This window comes from Uloborus diversus, chromosome 8, assembly GCF_026930045.1.
Source record: "Uloborus diversus isolate 005 chromosome 8, Udiv.v.3.1, whole genome shotgun sequence".
Lineage (NCBI taxonomy): Eukaryota > Metazoa > Arthropoda > Arachnida > Araneae > Uloboridae > Uloborus > Uloborus diversus.
Window position 1 is genome coordinate 150,748,525 of NC_072738.1, and position 22,363 is coordinate 150,770,887.

The following is a 22,363-nucleotide window of genomic DNA, read 5'->3' on the forward strand; positions in this document are numbered from 1 at the left end:
CCCTTAAATATTTTAACATTTTGTTCAAAATGCATTCTTCTAGATTTTCTTCTCAGTAGCATTGTCCATCTGAATTTTTGACCTCTTATCTATTGGTTAACAATGTCAAAGGGAGCAAAACAATTATGTTGTCTTAGAGAGATACAGATGTCTTCAATCAGTATGATTTTATCTTCATAATGTAACCAAAACCACATTATACTTGGAAACTATACTGTAAAAATGCTAATAAACGGGCTCCCCTAAAAATGAGAGTGGGGTGTCTGGCCGCAAACAATCTAGTGTAGGCCTCGCACGTAATTTTAAGGGGGGTCCGGACACTTTTGAAAAATTTTCAACAAGTTCCAGCAAAAAAATATTACAATTTGTTTTATTTCAACTTTCACTTTAAAATATTAAATACAATCAATAGGCATATTTGTATTTCAAAGCGAACGGGAAAAATTATATTCAAAGTCTTGAGATTCTGAAATTCAGGAATTTTTAAGCTGGGTGCTGTGTGTTAGTTTTGAGAAATATTTGGTTTTCAAAAATTTCCTAAACGTATGTGAGCTTCAGATGATAGCAAAGTAAATGGCTCAAATCAGTCAATAATTTAGAAAACATGATAAACTAGAAAACTAAAACTTAGAAAACTGTAGTTGGGGCAAACCTAACCTAGCAGCTTCATAAAGCTGTGATTATGATCTATGTTGCCTTCACAATGCTGCCAGGTTAGGTTTGTCCCAACTATAGTATTAAAAAAAAAAATGTTTAGAATGGTGCCCAAAGGTATTGTAATTCACGTAAGAATATTTTAACATAATTTAAGCACTGAAATATAGTGTAAGTTATACTTTCAAAACAGTTATGGCGGTCCAATTTTTCGAACTATCGCAATCTGCCAGTTGCCGACCGCTGATCTAGAGGCACTTTTCATTTATAGTTTGGGGCAAACCTAACTTGATAGCATTGTGAAGGCTCAGGGCCGGATTTGGAAGTGTGGAGGCCCCGGGGCAACGAAGGAGTGGAGGCCCCTAATCAAGGTTCGAAAAGATCATCATATTTTCGAAAATACTTTGATATATATCCGAATATTTTGATATATATGCATATATCCGATACTTTCGACTCGTGAAAGTTAGGATATTTTGTAAAAATTTTATTGTGGGGGCCCCTTTGTTGTGGAGGCCCCGGGGCAGTAGCCCCGCCTGCCCTCCCCTAAATCCGGCCCTGTGAAGGCTAGGCAGATCCTAATCAGAGCATTAGGACACTTCTAGTTTAGGTTTGCCCCAACTATAGATTGATTGTAGTGATGTGCCGGATCGTTAAAAAAGTAGATCCGCGGATCCAGATCATTAATGTCAAGATCCACAGTTCGGATACGAACCTCAAAATTTTTTTTTACCCAAATCAACTACACAAGTGTAAAATTTCCTAGGGAAGGTATTCCCGTTTCTTCAAAAAATGTCATCTATGGCGAAAACATAATCAAGACTGATTTACTCTTGAAAGAAATCTCCGTCAAAATTGAGGGAGAGTTGGAAGGAATGGGTCAGCTTTGCATTAATGCTTAGATAGAATGTGAAAAAATATTTTTAGCTTGCTCGTTAGATGTTAGATACAGGAGCAAGAGTGTAAAGCTGCTTCTGAACATGATAGAAATAATTTTTCACGTTTTATTTCAGCATAAATTGCAGCGGACCCCATTCCAACCAACTTACCCCGACTGAAGAAATAACAGAGCCGGGGAACACCTTTACAATCAGTAAATAGAGAATTTAGTATCACATTTTTTGAAGGATGCCGAGAAAAACCAAAATGAAGAATAACACAAACCCTAAATTCATCACAAAAACCAATATTTAATTAAAATTTTTAAAAAAAAGTCCCCAAGGGCTGACCTAATATGAAGATGAATTTCGCGGGTCAGAACACACATTGTTAACAAACATGAACTGACAGAAGATAGAAATTTTAAATCATTGAGCTTTTTCCTCTAGTTTTCCGACTATGAAATCGCTACTAATCACGCGTATAAAGGCTTAGAATTGCATTTAGAATTTACTTAACTAGGTTATCTCCTACTGTATATAACTTGGAAGTTCCAAATAAATATAAAATGCAGAAAACTTCGTTCTTTCAATTAGCTCCAATATTTTTAAGGTACGGGCAAGTTTTTACTACCATAATTTTGAAAAACCTTAAGTCGGCTTTTAATTGTCTCCGGCTGTCCGGTAATTAAAGTTCTACAAAAACGAGGCTAATCTAAGCACACTTTCGATCAAGTCACCTTTTGAACGAAAAAATGAACTATCGAAATCGGTTTATCTGTTTTAGAGCTACGATGCCACAAATAGACACACATATACTCATTTTTAAAACATATTATCCATTCCTTTTTGCTACCTGGGGGTACAAATTGGCCTAGGAAATGATACATTATAATTTAAATAGGGACTAAAACCTAATTGAAATGGAATTTAATAGTCTTTTATTCAAATATTTAAGAATTGTTAGAACAGAAAAGATCTGTCAAAAAAGTAACGGATACAGATACAGATCTTTATTTTCCCTCGGATATATACGAATACGAATATCCGTAACATCATCAATTGATTGTAGCCTCATGTTTATTTCTTTACTGCATGGACATGCAGGGCACATGCCCTTGGCTCCAATTGGAAGGGGGTAAAACTGATACATTTTATTTGGTAACTTAACTTGCTTATTTATTAAAAAGCAGTTGAGAAAAATTATGATGCACTGATCACAGTGAGATAATGTTTCTACGTTAACATTTAAAACAGATAATGAATGAGTAGAATTTTTTAAAAAATATTCATTACTTAAATGCTGTGTGATGTTACTGCTGCTTTCACACAAAATGCATATCATTTTCAATATTTAATTTTGTATAGTTACGCTGTTCTTTGCTTTTTCTGATGGTTAAAAAAGTGTGTGATGTTTGCCCCTATGCCATGTTTTCATGGCCTTGCATAGAAGTCACAATTTGTACTTTAATAACATAAATTTTACTATTGATTCAAAGTCTCATGTTTTTTAAGACAGGTTATTTTTTGCATTTGTTCCACTGTTTTGCCAAGCGGTTACTAGTAGGTGTTTCTGTTTGCTAAGACAGGAACCAGTTTTTGACATTGCCCACAACTTTCTTGAACAAGCAAAAAATCATAACCTCTCAACGTCTTTTTCAATGAGTCTTAGATTTAAAAAGTCCTATGGTGGTAGATTGGAATCCTTCACTTTTCTTTCCAGCACTATTCACTGAAACACTGCAAGTATGTTTTGCATAAGAAACACACGAGCGAAAAAACTGAACCAAAAGTACTGTTATTATTATTGAGCAGGAAGAAAATAAGAAACAAATAAATACTTTATTTATTTACAGAAATGCAAAAGTCACCATCAAAGAACTACACAAATTCTTAAAAATTATTCCTGCATTTTAAGTCAAAAACACATTGAACACAATAAAAAATTTTATGTTATAGAACTATAGAAAATAGAATATTGAATAGAAAAATATAGAAATGAAACAATGAAAAAATGGCTTTAAATAAGGAAATATTTCATTTAAAGAAATGAAAATCTTAAAAGTTAGAAAAAAACATTTCAATGACAAACTAATGATTAATATTAAAACCTTTTCTAATGTTAATGAACTTTAATATTATTTTTTCAGTGTTCCTGTAACCAATGTACTCCATAAATTACATGTTATGTCTTCAGGAACTACATTTTCTGGCAATGAGATTTTTTCTGGTTTATCACAAATTATTTGCTTTTCATGGCCTAGCTGACCATATCCATTCCATCCCCAAGTCCATACTTGATGGTCTTCTGAAAAACAATTTCAGAAAAATTAGTTTTTAATGAAAGTTGTAAAAAGTGTTCACTGTTTCTAAATGAATTCTCTTATTTGAATCATATTATGCAGCAGAAAAATTAATAAATTTGGAGATTTTTTTTTTTTTTTTTTTGAGGAAAATGTATTTTTAAGTAAAAAATAATAGTAATAAGTTACTGATATTTTTGAATGTATTAAATTTCAAAAAGAATTAATGTATTTTCATGTTTATTTATCAATATAGATGAATCATTATAAGGTCACCCTGCTTATAAGGTCAGTTTCGTGAAGTCCCGAGGGGCGACCTTATATCGAGGTCTGACTGTATAGAGATTTTTTCGATATATAGAAACAATTTTTCTATGTAACGAACATAGAAATTTGCTGGGATTTCGATATATAGAAAATTTTGATATGTGGAAGTTCAATACATGGATTTTCGACAGTATAATTTACGAACATGATTTTTCACCAAAAACAAGCATTTTATTTGAAGGTTTATATCTCTTCTATGCCATAAAAAAACAAGACAGTTTTTGTTTCGTTTTAAAGGGCAATATAATGGCTTCGTACTGTAGCATTTTCAAATTTTTATCACCTAACAAACATCCCGTTTTTGGGGAGTCAACAAGATCATTTTTCATTTTTTCATAAGTTTAAGCAACTTTTTCATCATGAAGGATTACAAGTATCAACCTATTTTTTCCTGTGTTTCTAGTATGTATAACTAACTATAGCAGGAAAAAAATTAGCTTCCCACTGTAAGTGTCTCACCTACTTTTTTAGGCTCAAAATGTCGAAAACGGCACTTTTTCAACCTTGATTTGACAACGGAAAATTTCTAATTACACTTAAATTAAATCTTTTCTTTTTATATACGAAAAAAAGTTCACTCTTTAACCTTTACGATAACACTTGTTTGATCTTCCTACTAATTTAAATGAATTTGCTAGAGGTTTGAAAAAAAGGATCAAAAATGTCTAATGTTACTCATCCGCAGAGCAAAAAAATAGTTTTATCTCAGAAACAATATTTTTCCAAGAAAAAAGCAGAACAGTTTAGGGGTACAGAATATTGGTACTCATTACCTACCGAATTTCATCGAAATCAAAAATGGAGCGGCACGAAAATTTCTGAAAATTTGTTGATTTTATATGGAATGACCCTTTACAAAGTCCTAAACATATTTCAAATCCCAATGCTACAGGATTAGTTCTCAAATGCATTTGAAACAAAATGGGAAAAAAGGAGAGAAGGAGTTTCAAGTACTTCTTTATCAAGGTAACTTTTAAAACATATCCCTCTACCCCCTTTACAAGCATTTCAAAATGATTAAGTACAAAAATTTTACCTGTTATACAAGCAGTGTGCCTTGAACCACAACTAACTTTTAAAACGTTGTTATCATTCTGAAATTCCAAAAATTTTGGAAGGCAGCAAATGGTTTCAATCTCTTCCTTTGGCAGAATGTGTTCATGAACTTCATTACAAGGGAAGCCAAGTTGTCCACTTTCATTCCAGCCCCACATATATAAATCACCTTCCCCTAAAACGGAGAAAATCAGTTATGGAAGAAAATACACACACAAATACAGTCGATTTGTGACAACTCGAAATCTGATAACTCGAATATTACTATAACTTGAAGTTTTTATCAAGTCTCAATCCCTATGTCTTTAATTCCCTGCTAATTATTTTCAATATCTCAAAGTTAACCTTCTTTAACTTGAAGTTTTTTCAAAGATGACTCGAAATTTATTTCGGAAGAATGGGAAAAGAAAGAAAGAAACAAGTGACTATGAGAGAGAAAATCATTCATCTTCACTTGCAATTCCTACACATTAGACCTCAAAAGTGCCGGCTGGTGGCGTAATGGTTAGGCGCTGGCCTTCTATGCCTGTGATCCCAGGTTCTGACCTTGGGTGACCAGTCGGTGGATTTTTGAGATGGAGAAAATCATCAGCGCCCATGTCGTATGATTATGCGGCATGTAAAAGATCCCTTGGATATTCGTTTGACTTAGAATTCCCTCAGCGAAATTAAAAAATTCCTAGGGCAAATTTCGCACGAAAGAGAACCCAGATGCCTCTTTCTGGTGGAAACTGGGTGTCCAAATTATCCGTGCCATTGACATCCGAGATTTAATGGTGGCACATGAAAGATTGGATGCCGTATCGGCGTATTGCACTAGCTCTGTAAAGGCTAAATAGACTAAAATGCAGCCCCCATTAGACAAAAAAAAAGACCTCTAAAGCTAGGAGAACACCTGTTGAGCCAATGTGCGATAAAAGAGTTACACGTCCGGAAATGAGTATACTGCCGTGCTAAGCACAAAAGTGGTATCTATACTTTTTGTCAAAATTGAGTTATTGTCACGAGGTGGTTCTTTATAACATGTTTTACCCCTATGCAATGTTTTATTGTCATTTGTGAATTGGAACTATTTTTTAAAATAATCTAAAAAAGTGAAATCTGGATCAAATACATGAAGGCATAAAACTTTAAATAGCAGTTTTTCGGTTTGACCTCAGCTGCAGATACGACATTTGCGCTTAGCACGGCAGTATAGCTTGTTTTCTTTCGTTGTACTGTACTGTTTACACTTAGACATGTTGCTGGACTAGGAATCTGCTTTCAAGCTGTCAACTCAGCTGATTATTTCATCATTTCATTTTTATTCGAAGGCTGACGTGTTCCCCTTTATTCTTTAGTTCAATTGCTGATAAGTTCCCGAGAGAGAGAGAGAGAGAAAGATTTGTCTTTAACTGTTAAAGGTGTCTAAGCGAAAGCTAAAAAACTTAGTTTTAGAAAGTAAAGTAAATCTTACTTATGACATTGAAAGGAATCCAACATTTTAAAAGAAAGATTCTTCAATAGCGGTACGAATCCATGAATCTGAATTTGAAACCAATGAAGATGTGCACTTTTCCTAAAGTAGAATCAGCTCTACCGTATTTTCCTGCGTATAATCTGTGGATTATCTGCTAAAAAAGGCAAAGTTTATGAGGTGCGGACTATACGCAGCCGCAGATTATCTGTGATTTTTTTCCCTTAACACCAACGCATTGAACCTCAATATTTGTACTGTAGGATTCACTGATTGAGACCGTACGTCGACTGAATGTTGTTAATTTTATGAAGCATGCATGTTCTTCTTTGCTGCCTGCCTGTATGTTGGTTAATTTACGTTGCTTGAGTGTTCCTCTTGGCGATTCAGGTCATGTAAAATAAGCAAGATTACAGTGAAATAGGTAGCCATTTGCACAAGATTAGACCGTTTGCTCTTTTGTCTTGACTCTTTGTTTTTCAAGTAATTAGCGTACTATAATCAAGATTTCAAGAAGAAATCATTATATATTTTTCTTATATTTCAGATTAATTTTGATTATGCCTTCAAAGTAATTACTTTTTCACGTTTTTAGTTTAGTTGCTCAAATGGTATCATGCCATTCCTATAAGTGGATCTTTGCTGTGTGAGAAAGCAATGAATTTTACTATATTACTGAACATAAAATAGTGCTGGATGGCTGGAGAAGTTCAAGACCAGACACAACTTCGTCTTCAGAACCCTTCACGGAGAAACTACATATTGTGCGAAAAAAACATTTGAGTTCTGTAATTTTGTCTGGTATATGTACATATTAATTAAAATATTTGATGGATTTTAATATTAAAATGTCGAAAATAGGAACTAGCGGTAAGTCGAACTTCCGATAAGTTGAAGTTTTTTCGTTGGTTCCTTTAGATTCGAGTTATCGTGAATTGACCGTATAATGACATAAAATTTTTATAATAAAATGAACACAAAATAATAACTTTAAAAAAAAGTAAGCTTTGTAACCAGTGCTTTTTTTTAATGATGTTTCAATTATTTTTCTAAAATGAGTAGAGAGTTTGAGATTCACACTCAAATTTGAGATAAAAAATAGTGAGTTTTAAAGTTTTTTAAGCATTTTAGAGTCATATGATCAACATTAGAACCCCAAAAACTCGACTCTCGGTAAATCAACACTGAGAAAATCAACAAGACAACACATTTTTTGATTTTTGATATAAAAGTATGGACTTACACAGAAGTTAGATGTAACATGAATGTATGAACAACTTCATTTTCAACATATTCATTCAAGTTGCAGTAATACCAACATTGATTATTATTTGGCAATTTATCTTTTTTTTTTTAGGATTTCAGGTGTTTCCGGAATTTTTGATTTAAATTTTTTCTTTCTTTAAGAATGATTATTTTGACGGGAAATTTTGAACTATTTTTGTTTCTCTAATTGAAGCCTGATTGTTGAACATGCATCACTTATTTTCAAGGTATATCGTGCAAAGTCGGGCAATGCAGCTAGTGCTAAATAAATTACCGCTAGAGCTGCTAAATAAGTGGAATGGGTCTGGTGGTCAGATAAATTTTAACAAACAGTAACAAGCAGATCATTCTTTGGATAGTTTAATGGCATTTTGCAAGTGCCTTTTTAGGGGCACTTTTTTGGCCCTGGGCCTTCTGGCCCCTGTCACAATTGCAGCATGCAAAATCTGCCACTGAGAGTGTTGACTGTCACTGCAACTCTCACCTCTCTCTCTTTATATTCTTACTAGTGGTACCCGCATGGCTTTGCCCATAATAGAAAAATTAAAAGGTCTTTTGGTTCGCCTGTATTTACAAATAATGTATGGTGAATTTTCTCGCCTATTGGCTTGTACCCATGTTACGGTTCCACGTTCTGATAATTTCGTAATTTAAATACCTAAAGATAGGATAACCTTGCAATTTTTTTTCTGATAAAAGGACACATTCTAATAATTTTTATAGCTACAGTAACAAAATTAGTTGTAAATTTTAGTCTGCCGCACTGATCATCTTGATAGAGATTCACCAGAAGTTATGGATCCATATCCGGTGGCGGATCCACAGGCCCCCCCCCCCCCCCCAAAAGGTTTGTGAATTCAAAAAAATTCCGGGAAAAAGTCACCAAATTCACTCTTTCTCACCCCCCCCCCCCAACACATCACAAATTTTTGCCTACAACTGTATTTTTACGACTTATCCAAAAAATTTCCCAGGGCAGAGTCCCCCTCTCCAATGTCATCAAAGATCGTCAAAAATTTTATATTTCCGAAAAAACAGCCGGAATCAAAAACTTCTTCGAAAAAAAGCTTTTAATTACCTTTTTAGAACTTTCAAAAAAAATCTGGGGGGAGAGCCCTCGATCTCGAGTACTTCCCCAAAACATCAATGAAAACCCACTAACATCACGTTTTTGAAGTTTCAATAGGGTTATTCCATGTCAAGTGATCCAAAATTTCGGAAATTTTTTCCCTCACCCTTTTGTATTTCTTTGAAATTTGGCTCATCGGTTGTATCCTTTGAGGTTATCAAAAGTTCAAATTTTTAGATTTTTATCTCTGTTATTTTTTTATATATGACACTTTGATTTTTCGAAAAATCCTCTTTTTTTCATGGATGCTTGAACATAAAATGGACTATAACTCAGCACCAAATATAGATAGAAAGATTTGGTAAAAAGCATTTTAAAGTACATTAGTTGCTGTTTAATGGGATATGCAACATGATTAATTTCAAAAAAATTTTAATTTTTAAAAAATAAAATTTTAATTTTAAGTTTAAATTTTTTAGAAAAGGTATAATGAATTTTCTTTTAAAAATTCTCAAAAATTTGTGTGTATTTTATCTTCATTTGTGCAAAGTTTCAAGTTGGGATCTCAATAGGATCATATTTTTATGAATTTTTAAATAAAATTTGACATATGAAATAATGACATTTTTTAGATTCTAACTAGTTAAATATGGGGTTCTATTACTGGGGATGGTCTAGTAAATAGTAATTGACCATGACTATGCTTGAAATGAGCTGACATGAATTTGTAGATTAGTACCCCCCCCCCCCCCCCTCCGTCACACTACCTCTTTTTGTCCTTTTTTTTTCTAAACTTTTTAAAATTTAAAAAAAAATAAATAAATAAAAAACCAAAATGAATAGGAAACTTACTAAAAATTGGTAAATGTTCTTCTTTAAAATACGAAAAAGACCCCCCCCCCCCCGGACCACCACTTTCATTATTTTTTTTTCAAAACTATTTTCAAAATGAAAATAAATAAATAAATGAATAAAATAAAACAAAATGAATAGAAAACATATTAAAAGCTGGTAAATGTTCTTCTTTAAAGCAAGACAAAGTACATTGCCGCGCCCCCCCCCACCAGGGGCGCCGACTTGGAAAAATTATTGGGGGTGCCGGATGTCACCGGGGTCTAGGGAGTATGTTAAAGCACGGAGCCCCCCCCCCCCCCCAACCCCGAAAAAAATTCCGAGTTTTGTGCCTTGAGAATGCCAACTTACATATTTTCTGGTGTGTATAATTTATACAAACAAACATATGTGACAGGGCGTTTTCAAAGTAAAACAATCTAAAAATTGGTACACAAATTTTCTGCTTCAATTAGATCATGTCACTTGCCTTAAGTGAGGGACACGTTTACAGTTCCATTTTGTGGGGAGCCGTGCAGTGCCATAGCTAGACTACGGCACTATACAAGGTAGTGCACTTGACTTGCGGCACTACCAGTGGCACCGATTTATAACAACTATTAGGGGGAGGGTGCCATAACAGGGGCCTTGCCAGGGGAAATTTTCTAAATTTGAGATAAAAAATAGTGAGTTTCAAAGTTTTTTAAGCATTTTAGAGTCAAATGATCAACATTAGAACCCCAAAAACTCGACTCTCGTAAATCAACACTGAGAAAATCAACAAGACGACACATTTCTTGATTTTTGATATAAAAGTATGGACTTACACAGAAGTTAGATGTAACATGAATGTATGAACAACTTCATTTTCAACATATTCATTCAAGTTGCAGTAATACCAACAACAGTATCATCCACAGTACTTAAGTAACAAATCTAAAGAAGTTCTTCTGCCCTTATATAGAAGTTTGGTAAGACCTCATTTGGAGTATGCTGTTCAGTTTTGGTCTCCTTATCTTAAGAAATATATTGATGTATTGGAAAGGGTTCAAAGGCGGGATAGAAGGCTAATAAATGGACTTTATCATTTAGACTATGATTCCAGGCTCAGAAGGCTAAAAATGTACAGTCTTGAGCAAAGAAGAGATCGAGGGGACATGATTCAGTTGTTTAAATTTATTAAAATGAAAGATGTTACGTGGCTGAAGTTTAGCACTGAAAACAGGACAATGTGTCATTGTTTTAAGCTATTTAAATCTCAGGCTAACATGGATATTAGGAAAAGTTATTATTTTAGCAGGGTAGTGGAACCTTGGAACAGCTTACCGGAGGAGGTGGTAATGAGCAAGGGAGTAGATAGTTTTAAGAGGGCCATTGATCTTCACTGGGGATTGTAAATTTACTAGGACCAGTCTAGCTGGGCCCAGAGCCTGTTGCTGGTCGTCACTTTTGTATTTAAAAAATAAATATTTAATGCGGTGGGCCTCGGTAGCGCAGTTGGTTGGCACGTCATTGTAGTAATCCCGAGGTGGTGGGTTTGATTCCCGCCTGTTGCCCTGGTTGTAATTTCCTTCTCTGTGCTGTTAATTCTGTCCTGCACTATGTCCCTGTATTGTGCTATCTGTCATATTGGACGTGAGTTCATAAACGGGTCCTGCGTGACCAAGTACACGAACTCGAAATGTATGTTGTCAATAAACAAAACAATGCAGTTCATATCCTGATATTTTTCTCAAACCAACTAAATCCTAGAAACCAATGCAATATGGAAATATCAAAAAGAATCCATAATCAAACAGGAATAAGGATAGCAGGACTAACTACCCTAATGTACAAGTGTCACATTTTCTGAAGAGTTAGTGTAAGGAAGGGCACTTCTGTTTAAAAATATATATCTGGTTTCAATTTTAAACAGCTACATTGTGATGAATTTTTCTCATTTAATTACTGCTCCATTTTTTTAAAAAAGAGGATGGTACTTTATTTTTCCCTCTTTCTATTGCTATGTGCAAGGTGTTCCACATATCCTATTAATTGCTTCACAAAATGCAAAAAATAAAGGGGAAAACTTTGGAAATTCTTTTCAGAGTTGCTGGAGTTGTAGATGTTGTTTCAGCAAATCAGGTTTACCAAAGGAACAACAGGAGTGCCCACCTGGGGGGGGGGGGGGTTCAAGGTGCAGACTGCGCCATTGAAATTTTTAAGGGGTGTTTTTCTCTTTTTTGGGAAAAGGTTGTGTTTTGGGGGGTCTTTGTGATTTTAAGGGGGGCACCCCTGGAAGCAATCACTTATTAACGAAGAAAAATATCCTTGTTCATAAATAGAAACTGAAAAATTGAACAAGCATAAATAATGACTTAATTAGTGGTATTAAATCTAAATGGGGGGAAACCTAAATACAGAATACAGCAAAATTAGAATAAAAAGAAACTGAGAATAATAAAAATAAATTACAATAAATAAGAAATAAAATTTTGTATGCGTGGGGGGGGAGGGTGTCATGGAAGTAGACTTATATTTATAGAAAAAAATTAATAAGTACTACAAAGTACACATTTTCTCAAACTAAACACTAGGGTCCAGATTTTGATGACTTAAAAACTCTTTAATAAGATCAAAAAATACCTTTAATAACATCAAAAAATGCCTTTAAAAATACAAACAATGTACTAAAAAAATAATAATTTCTCTTATATTTAGACATGAATTTTCCCTTGAAATAGCATTTCTTTCTTAAATTTACATGTCTTTAAATATTCATATTAAGATAAAATGAGATGCAATTTTTATTAAAATTCAAAATAAACAAAAATGCTTAAAAAAAAAATACTAAAGGCAAAATGTATTGAGTCATTTTTTTAAACTACATTTTAATGTACCTTTTGTGAAAAAAAACAGAATTGCATTGGATCAATAAATATTTTTTGATATTTTCAAATGTGAGAGTACGTCTTTTATCTGTAAGTAAATTTTTATACCCGTAGAAGCTTCTTTCAACATCTAGATATGACAGGTGCATATTTTAAGAGAACTGATTTACCTTATTCCACAAGGATATCGCTCTTAATGTTTTATTACTGTTTATTCTGGAAGATGGGGTAGGGTAGGGGGACCACCCCATGAGGAAAAAAGGTCAAGGAAGGGTCAACTTCAATCTTCAGAATAAAACAGTTCTGAAAATAGGAGAGGAAGTATCACAATTTATCTTAATATAAAATATTTATATTAAGATAAATTGTAATACAATTTTCATTGAAGTTTGATATAATCAATCAAAGCTAAAATACTAAAGGCAAAATGTATGCCTTTAGTATTTTGTTATTTAAAACCCTGTGGGAGAGTGCCCTTGCCTCACCCTCCCACAGAAGTTATATCTGTTCCTTTTATTTCCAGTAGCTTCTTTCAATGATGGACAATGTTAATTGTTTTCTTGTAAACTAAAACATTTAACTAGGTTGAAGTGTAAGAAAGCTTTAACAATGAGTCAGTTCCAATGAACTTCTGTAGGATGATGCCGACAAGAAAGTTGTAAAAGTTACGATATAAAAGGCAGTAATATGTAACTATTTCTTCCAAAAAATGGACGAAAAAATCATAATGTGTAAAAATTACCGACTAAAAGGCTTAAAATGTCTCAAAAAATGCAGAAAATACAAAAAAAAAAAAAAAAAATGCATATGTCGTCAAAATCTGGACCTTACTAATTACTGTAGTGCTCTTTTTAGTTACTTACTAATTTTATTGTTATTTGATCTATTTAGTCATAAATGTTATAGTACATTTTATACAAAGAATTACAAATAAACCTCACTAAAACAATGTCTGATACAACAATAAATCCCTCTGTAATGATAATATTTTAAGATCCAATGAGTTAGCTCACATTGTAATAAAAATTCCCATTCAATTTAACAGTGGCACTAAGGGGAGCGGGCGTTACCCCCAGGTGTCACCCTAAATGGAATGGTAAATTTTTGAAAAATATGAAGCTAAAATGCATTTTTAAGACGCGGCGCATCCCCGTAAATCCGCCTATGTGTGTGAGTGTATGTGTGTGTGTAGCATATGGATGCAACCTGGAGACGGCATTCGCTATAGGAGCAGCATCGTGAGGAGCCGGTCGACGGTGATGCTGCAGAGGGTGCTGGCGGGGAAATAAAATCATAGCACGCCAGAAACAGTCAAGTGAGAACAATAAGCAATCGTGATTGCTCAAAAATTAAGGGCTTAGAAGTGATTTTTTAAGAATCAACACTTTAACTAAAAGTAATAAAAATAAAGCATTTCACTTAATTCTGCACTTTGATGTAGTAATATCGTAATTAATTTTTTTTCTATAGAAAAATGCACATCATTTTTTTTTTTACACAGCTGTAAGAAAAATTAAGTTCAAAACAAAAAGCATACCACTTATTGCAGCTGAATGCCATCCACCAGCTGCAATGTTTTTCACAACGATTCCATCCAAAGATTCCAAAAGCTTTGGTGCATCTATATTTTCAATATTTCCATGTCCTAATTGTCCTCTACTGCAAGAAATTTTAAACTCATGAAAAACTCCATAGTATGAATTATATTTAAGTATATAAGTATAAAAAGAAAACATTAGCTTTAATTACATTTGGCAATTTGTTGTTGCACATTAATAAGATGTAATGTAGTTGTAATAAGTTGTACAGTAGAAGACTATTATAACGCACACCTTGGTACCAGAGCTTTTGCGTTATACAGGTTTTTGCGTTATATAGATCATTTCACAAATTTTGAAACAAATATTCAGAATATATCTATATATTAGCACTTCAGAATGAGTTTTATCTGCAATGAGTATTAAAGCATCAATATTACAATTAGTTATTCACAAATAAATATGTTTCACAATCAAAATCCTGCACTTCTGCTAGCTTCATGGTTTGCATAACAGCTGCATTTTCAAGAGCCATCTGGTATTTTCTGTTTACTACTAACTCTGTTAAGTACTAATTTTCAATTTAAAAGCTTTGAAATAAGATGGAAAGATGAAAAACTTTCAAAATTTAATTTGCCTAACAATTTTTATTTTTGCAAAGCAAAACAGAGGGATTTTTTAAAATTCAAAGCTTATTGTTTACTTCTGAAAAGTAGTGCGGTTTATAGAGAATTGCGTTATATAGGTCGGCGTTATAACGGTCTTCTACTGTAATGTAGCCTTTCTATGAAAAAAAAAAAAAATCAACGCACCCAGAAGAGGTTGTTAGAATAAAATGAATTTTTACATATGTGGGAATAACATTGAGATAAAAAAAGATATTGCAAAAAGATCCTTTATTACGAAGAATTCCTAAATAAATGGAGGGTTTAGTACTCTGTTGGGTCACAAAGCTGTGAGATGGAATGGATGACTATCTGACTATCAGGGTTGGACTTTCCATGTGGGCATAAGGACAAATGCCAGGTGCGCCACTCTAAAAGGAGCCGGTTGACCATTGTGTTCTTTCTTATGGCAGATTAGCAGATGTTTTTTTCTTTTTCGTAGTAACTTTTCTCAGTTGAAAAGTGAAGAACTTTCTTGCTTGCAAAAGAAAACAGCATCAATAGATTGATCATAAACAGTCCTTGTCACAAATAAAACTATCAGTCTGGAAATTGAAAATTTTAGCATGCAAAACCATAGTATTCGAATGATTTTGCAAAAGAAAAACTTGGAGAAGGTTTTCTGCAACTTTTTTTTTTATTAATTAAAACAAATAACAGAAGTAGGAAAGAAAGGGGGAAGAAGTGTAAGATCCCGAAACCATAGGTATCCCAATCATTTTACTACATAAAAGGTAGCCTAGAAATGCGTTTTTGAGACTTAGAATTCAGAAAAATTCTGGGGACTTCAAATTTGAAAAGCTTTTATGCAAGCATTTCGCCCATGCACCTGAGCAATTCCCTTTCTCATCACTGAAGATCGCCTAAAATTTTGTTTGTAACACCTCAAATTTCGAAAACTTCCACAAGTTCCTCCCCCCCCCCCCCTCCCTACAAAAAAAAAAAAAAAATCACCTAAGCTCGTCCAAAATTTCTTTTTTGGGGGCTTCGATTTTTTAAAAAATTTGGGGGGAAAGACCTTGAACCACCTGATAATATCATTGAAGAACATCTACAAAGGCCCCCTGAATTTCTCTTAATATAACCAGACATGGTCTAAAACTGCATTTATAGAGTTGCAATTTAAAAACAAAAATTCTGGGGGACAGTCCCGAATAATTAATTTGGAACCTAGAAAACTCGAAGGGCAAAGTTTTTACCTAGTGAAAGTGAAGACTTTTGCCCCCCTATATACAAGCTGCCTCTGTTACACTGTAGGTATAAGTTTGGCGATGCATCACAGCGTAAAAATTACCTCATTGATCAGCCCTATCTCATATAATTTTTTATCCTGCAATTAAGTTATAAATTAAAAAAAAGTAATTGGATTGTGGCTTTTCATATACTTCTTTTTGAGCAATCATGATTGCTTATTGCTTTCATTTGACTGTTTTGATGTGCTATCATTTCATTTTCCCGCCAGCACCCTCTGCCAGCACCACCGTCGACCTGTTCCTCACGATGCTGCTCCTATAGTCCATTTAGCGAGAGTTGATAGTGGACGTAAACAAAGCAACGTGACAATGGGCATTACCGCTGTCTGCTTGGCGCTGGGATGATTGAAAACAGCGCCAATCAGATAAGCGAAATGTCCGCGCTTTCAATGCAAACAGCATTGCCAATCGAGCGAGTAAGTCATGAAAGTAGTAACTCTCTTTGTTTACTTCCTCTATCAGCTCTCGCTGAATTGAGTATAGAGCAGAAGCCGTCTCCAGGTTGCATCCATGTCCTACACACACGCGCATACATACACAACTACGCACACACACATACACCTACACACAAAAGCATACACACAACTACCCACATATTCATGCCTGCACAGAGACACAAACACATATGCCTACACACACATACCCTCCCACACACACATTCATACACACAACTACCCACACATTCATGCCAGCACACAGACACAAACACACATGCCTACACACATAACCCCTACACACAAACACATACCCCCCCGCACACACACACGCCTACATACACACACTCGTGATTGCGAAAAACATAATTTGAATTTAAGATGCCAAAATTCAAATTAATTTTTCCTTTTTTTTATTACCTTATTTCATTTGACAGATAGGATGTGATTATCTGACTAGGGAGATTCCAAAGTAAATGAGAGGGTCATGTTTAAATATGAGCTGTACAAAAATATACCTTCCATTGCCAAAACTGATCACTTGTCCAGAATCTGACAGCAGGAGAACATGTTCTTTACCACAAGCAACTTCACAAATAATCCATCGCATAGGTAATAGATTTGATGGGAATTTCTCATCAAAACAAACAGAAAAAACTTCTCCATCTAAAGAATAAAAATTAATAAAAGGAGTATGCATCAAAAAAAAAAAAAAAACTACCAAGAAACCATTCATGCATAAAATATAACTTAAGAAAAAATATTTTGACAGAAATTTTAATGTGTGACAAATCAAAACAGAATTTACATCTGATTATTAAGGGTAATTAAATCTATATAAATAAAAAAGAATATGTGTCTGTACATATGTATATACACATATACAGTGAAGCATCATTTATACGTTTTTGAAGGGACTGTAAGAAAAGAGCGTGTAAATGAAAAAAAAAAAAACGTATAATAGGTAAACGTTAATGTGTATTAGACTCTGGTGGGACCAATTCGAAAAACGTGTAATTCATAAAAGCGTACAAAAAAGAAACATATAAACGGTGCTCCACATGTAAATATATATGTGTGTTTGTTCCCTATATAAATCCACTGTTTACATCGGATCTGGATCAAATTTGGCGGGGAGGTACTTGGGCACCCTAGAAGGAACATCGAGGGGTTTCAAACAACGTAAAAAAATTAAGCGGTTCGAATTTTAATTTTAAAGCCCGAAAATGGCATTAATCAGCTCTTTCTACCCGAAATAATTATTTGATCACTTTGATTTTGGAGCCATTCGAAAGCCCGCGAAAAATACCCATAAGGTTCATTTATTTCCTTTGAATTTCAAAAAAAAAATTTAAAAAAAGGCTGTAAAGTCTCTTTGTGTGATCTCATTTTAAATTAGCATCCAGAAGGCTGTCGCCTTTTTTTTTTCTCGGCTAAATAAAATTTTGTTTTTGTTTTGAGGTAAAAATTTCTTTTTTTGATTATTATTTGGCAATTTATCTTTTTTTTTTTTTTTTTTAATAGGATTTCAGGTGTTTCCGGAATTTTTGATTTAAATTTTTTCTTTCTTTAAGAATGATTATTTTGACGGGAAATTTTGAACTATTTTTGTTTCTCTAATTGGAGCCTGATTGTTGAACATGCATCACTTATTTTCAAGGTATATCGTGCAAAGTCGGGCAATGCAGCTAATGCTAAATAAATTACAGCTAGAGCTGCTAAATAAGTGGAATGTGTCTGGTGGTCAGATAAATTTTAACAAACAGTAACAAGCAGATCATTCTTTGGATAGTTTAATGGCATTTTGCAAGTGCCTTTTTAGGGGCAATTTTTTTGTCCTGGGCCTTCTGGCCCCTGTCACAATTGCAGCATGGAAAATCTGCCACTGAGAGTGTTGACTGTCACTGCAACTCTCAGCTCTCTCTCTTTATATTCTTACTAGTGGTACCCGCATGGCTTTGCCCGCAATAGAAAAATTAAAAGGTCTTTTGGTTCGCCTGTATTTACAAATAATGTATGGTGAATTTTCTCGCCTATTGGCTTGTACCCATGTTACGGTTCCATGTTATGATAATTTCGTATCTCGCCAATTGGCTTGTGCCCATATTACGGTTTCACGTTATGATAATTTCGTAATTTAAATGCCTAAAGATAGGATAACCTTGTAATTTTTTTTCTGATAAAAGGACACATTCTAATAATTTTTAGAGCTACAGTAACAAAATTAGTTGTAAATTTTAGTCTGCCGCACTCATCATCTTGATAGAGATTCACCAGAATTTATGGATCCATCTCCGGTGGCGGATCCACAGCGCCCCCCCCCCAAAAAAAAGGTTTGTGAATTCAAAAAAATTCCGGGAAAAAGTCACCAAACTCGCTCTTTCTCACCCCCCCCCTCCCAACACATCACAAATTTTTGCCCACAACTGTATTTTTACGACTTATCCAAAAATTTTCCAGGGCAGAGTCCCCTCTCCAATGTCATCAAAGATCGTCAAAAATTTTATATTTCCGAAAAAACAGCCGGAATCAAAAACTTCTTCGAAAAAAGCTTTTAATTACCTTTTTAGAACTTTCAAAAAAAATCCGGGGGGAGAGCCCTGGATCTCGAGTTCTTCTCCAAACATCAATGCAAACCCACTAACATCTCATTTTTGAAGTTTCAATATTGAAAAGTTGAGGGATAACTCTGGACCTAATGCTACCAAAGATGTTTAACCCTCGTATTTCAAGGCTCTAATTTCGAACAATTTGCGATGGAAAATTGCAAACTCTGTTCCTTCCCCCTACATCATAAAAAGATGGCTTACAACTGCGTTTTTCAGACTTCAATTTCGAAAAATTTCCTGAAAGGAGCCCCCATGTTCTTCTTTCTTCATCTTTCAAAGGTAGTCAAAAATAGAGTTTTTGGAACTTCTGCATAGAAAAACTTCTGGGGAAAAGCCCTCAACCCCATGTCTTCTGCTATGTCATCAAAGATAGCCTACACTTGCGTTTTTAGGACTTCAATTCCAATTTTTCCTGGCAGAAATCAGCCTAACTCCCTGGTTTTCAGTGTTACTAAAGATATCTAAAATTGCGTTTTTGAAGCTCTAATATAATAAAACTACAGGGAAGAATTCCTGAACCTCATCCTTTCCCTTCAAGAAACAAAGATAGCAAACAATTGTGTTTCAGAAAATATTCCCTTAAATTTCAAAAAAATTCCGTAAAGAGACCTACAAACCTCCCTTCCTCTTATTAACCACCAAATAGTCTGAAAATGCGTTCCTAACAAAAAGTTTCGGGGGAGAGCTTGCAAATACTTCTACTTAATGTGCGAATATTAAACAACTCAATCAACAAACAAATCCATAATGCTTCAAATTTTATTTACAAATGCAATTTTAGTATTTCATTATGTTAATTTAGATAATAAATCCAGAACATTAGTAAAAACTCTTTTTTTTTTTCAATTTTTTTTCTTGGTACTTGAAATAGTCATAACTTTCATTCAAACTCTTTGAACGATACACATGTTTGAAAAAAAAATCATGCTTCAGTTCTTATTTTTTTCTTAAATTTTATTTTCATTAATCCCTTCCCCCCACCTTAATGCATTACTCAATCGCACCTCCCAACTGGATCCGCCACTGTCCCATTAGAGAAACCAAAGAATTAGGGTTTGTTTGGAAGAGGTTTCCTTCAAACATTTTATAGAAACTGAGCATTGAAGTATTGTATTAACAAAGAACAAAAGGAGTATCTTTTAAATAAATACTGAAACTTTTTTTTAATGCATAGTGGATAGGGATACTGGAGTTATCCCGTTTTATCTGGGAAGACAATAGGAACTGGAATCCTGTACCCCCAGTAGCATTCAAAACGGATACGAGTGCACGCCAAGGCAGTGGTTAATTTACTTCTGAAGAAATTTATTAATTTCATGGAAAGATTTTGAAAAATTCTGAAACAATCAGTTTTAATGATCAAAGTTTAAAAATTCAACTCTTTTCACTTGTACAAATGGAAACAGTACTTGACATTTTTTTGCCATTTTGTAAATAAAAAAAAAATTGAATTTTGATATTTTGAATTCAAATTATGTTTTTCGCAATCACGAGTGTGTGTATGTAGGCATGTGTGCTTGTGTGTGGGGGGGGGGGGGTATGTGTGTTGTGAGTGTGGGGGTATGTGTGTTGTGTGTAGGGGTATGTGTATGTGTGTGCAGGCATAAGTGTGTGAGTAGTTGTGTGTATGAATGTGTGTGTATGTGGGGGGGGGGAGGTATGTGTATCTGTATGTAGGCATATGTGTTTGTGTCTGTGTGCAGGCATGAATGTGTGGGTAGTTGATTGTATGTGTAGGTATTTGTGTGTGTGTATGTGTGCATGTAGTTGTGTATGTATGCACGTGTGTGTAGGACATGGATGCAACCTGGAGACGGCTTTCGCTATAGGAACAGCATCGTGAGGAGCAGGTCGATGGTGATGGTGATGGTGTGGAGGGTTGTGGTGGGAAAATAAAATGATAGGATGCCAAAAAGTCAAATCAAAACAATAAGCAATCATGATTGCTCAAGAAAAAAAAAAAAAAAAAAACCCTCTTCCATTCAGATTCTTTCCCACAGTACCTTTGTGTTCATGTAACATTCTTCCGATGCCCCAACTGTATTGGCATTCATACGAGATACCAGAATTCTAACGTAGACCTCTATCTGTATTTGTATGGGATACAGGCTTACTCCTATACCTCTATCCAGGTTCTTAAAAATAATAATGGTACTTTTTTAGTGATATATTTACATTAACTTACCTGAAGACAACGCACAACTTATTACATCACCAACACATACTTGTTGCACAACTACATTGGAAGTAGCAAACTTAATTAATTTTGGTTTAAAATTCCCATTCAAACCGTAATAGCAATCTCCATTAATAGTTTTCAGTAGTATTTTATCTAAACCACATGATATATTAGAGATATTTTGTAAAGTAGGTACTATAAGGGAATTTTGTTCTGTTTCTCCAAATCCACCAGTTCTGAATATTTGTTCATCTAAAAGAAAATAAACAGCTTAAGTTTCAAACGAAGCTGGTAAATCCTTTCATTTTTCGAGCCTAAAGAAAAATAATAATAAATAGCTTACTAGCATTTAAAAGTAGAAAAGACCATCCCAAATACACATTTGTTATGGGTAAGTGTGGGTTATTTTTTAAAGAATTGAATGCTTTGTAAAAGGAAGACTGACAGTCTTTTACATCAAAGTCTAAATATAATTCATCCAATTTTTTAAATAAATTGTCACCAAAGTAAAAAAATAGCTTTTCCGACATTTGAGATATAGTAAATCTCGTTTAGTAGAAAAGACTCGCAAAAATTTTCAAATGTTGTCTTTAATTATACATTTTACGCAAGTGCATCAATAACATGAGAGACATGCACACTGGGCTCCTCCTCTTCAAAATGCTGTTTTGTCTCTCTTCGTCTTTTCTTCCCGTCCTCAACTTGAGTGTTTAGAACGGAATGATTGATAAAACTCCAATTAAATAAAAATATTATAACTCTATAACAAAACTGTTTTTCAAATATTTACTCCAGAAGTTTTTCATACAGAAGTTTTACGTATGAACTGAGTCTTGCGGTATCATTTCATTCGGAAAGATTTCGATAATTGGGAAGGTGATCTTTATTAAGGAAGATTGGGCGCCGAGCATATACGAGCGCCTGCATCACTGATCTGAACTAGAATTTCTGGATAGCTCACTTCCCCTTAGCCGG

At 34.2% G+C, this 22,363-nt stretch overlaps 1 protein-coding gene across 1 annotated transcript; it reads right to left on the minus strand.

The window, feature by feature from the left end:
- Positions 1–3,597: 3,597 nt before the first annotated feature.
- Positions 3,598–21,969, minus strand: LOC129228139 (RCC1 domain-containing protein 1-like). The gene is made up of 6 exons (XM_054862785.1): positions 21,732–21,969; positions 21,395–21,640; positions 17,119–17,266; positions 14,248–14,369; positions 5,199–5,393; positions 3,598–3,840 (listed from the first exon to the last, which is right to left on the minus strand). Exons 1-6 carry the CDS (start codon positions 21,916–21,918, stop codon positions 3,671–3,673), a joined length of 1,068 nt encoding a protein of 355 aa, XP_054718760.1. The 5' UTR covers positions 21,919–21,969; the 3' UTR covers positions 3,598–3,670.
- Positions 21,970–22,363: the final 394 nt, after the last annotated feature.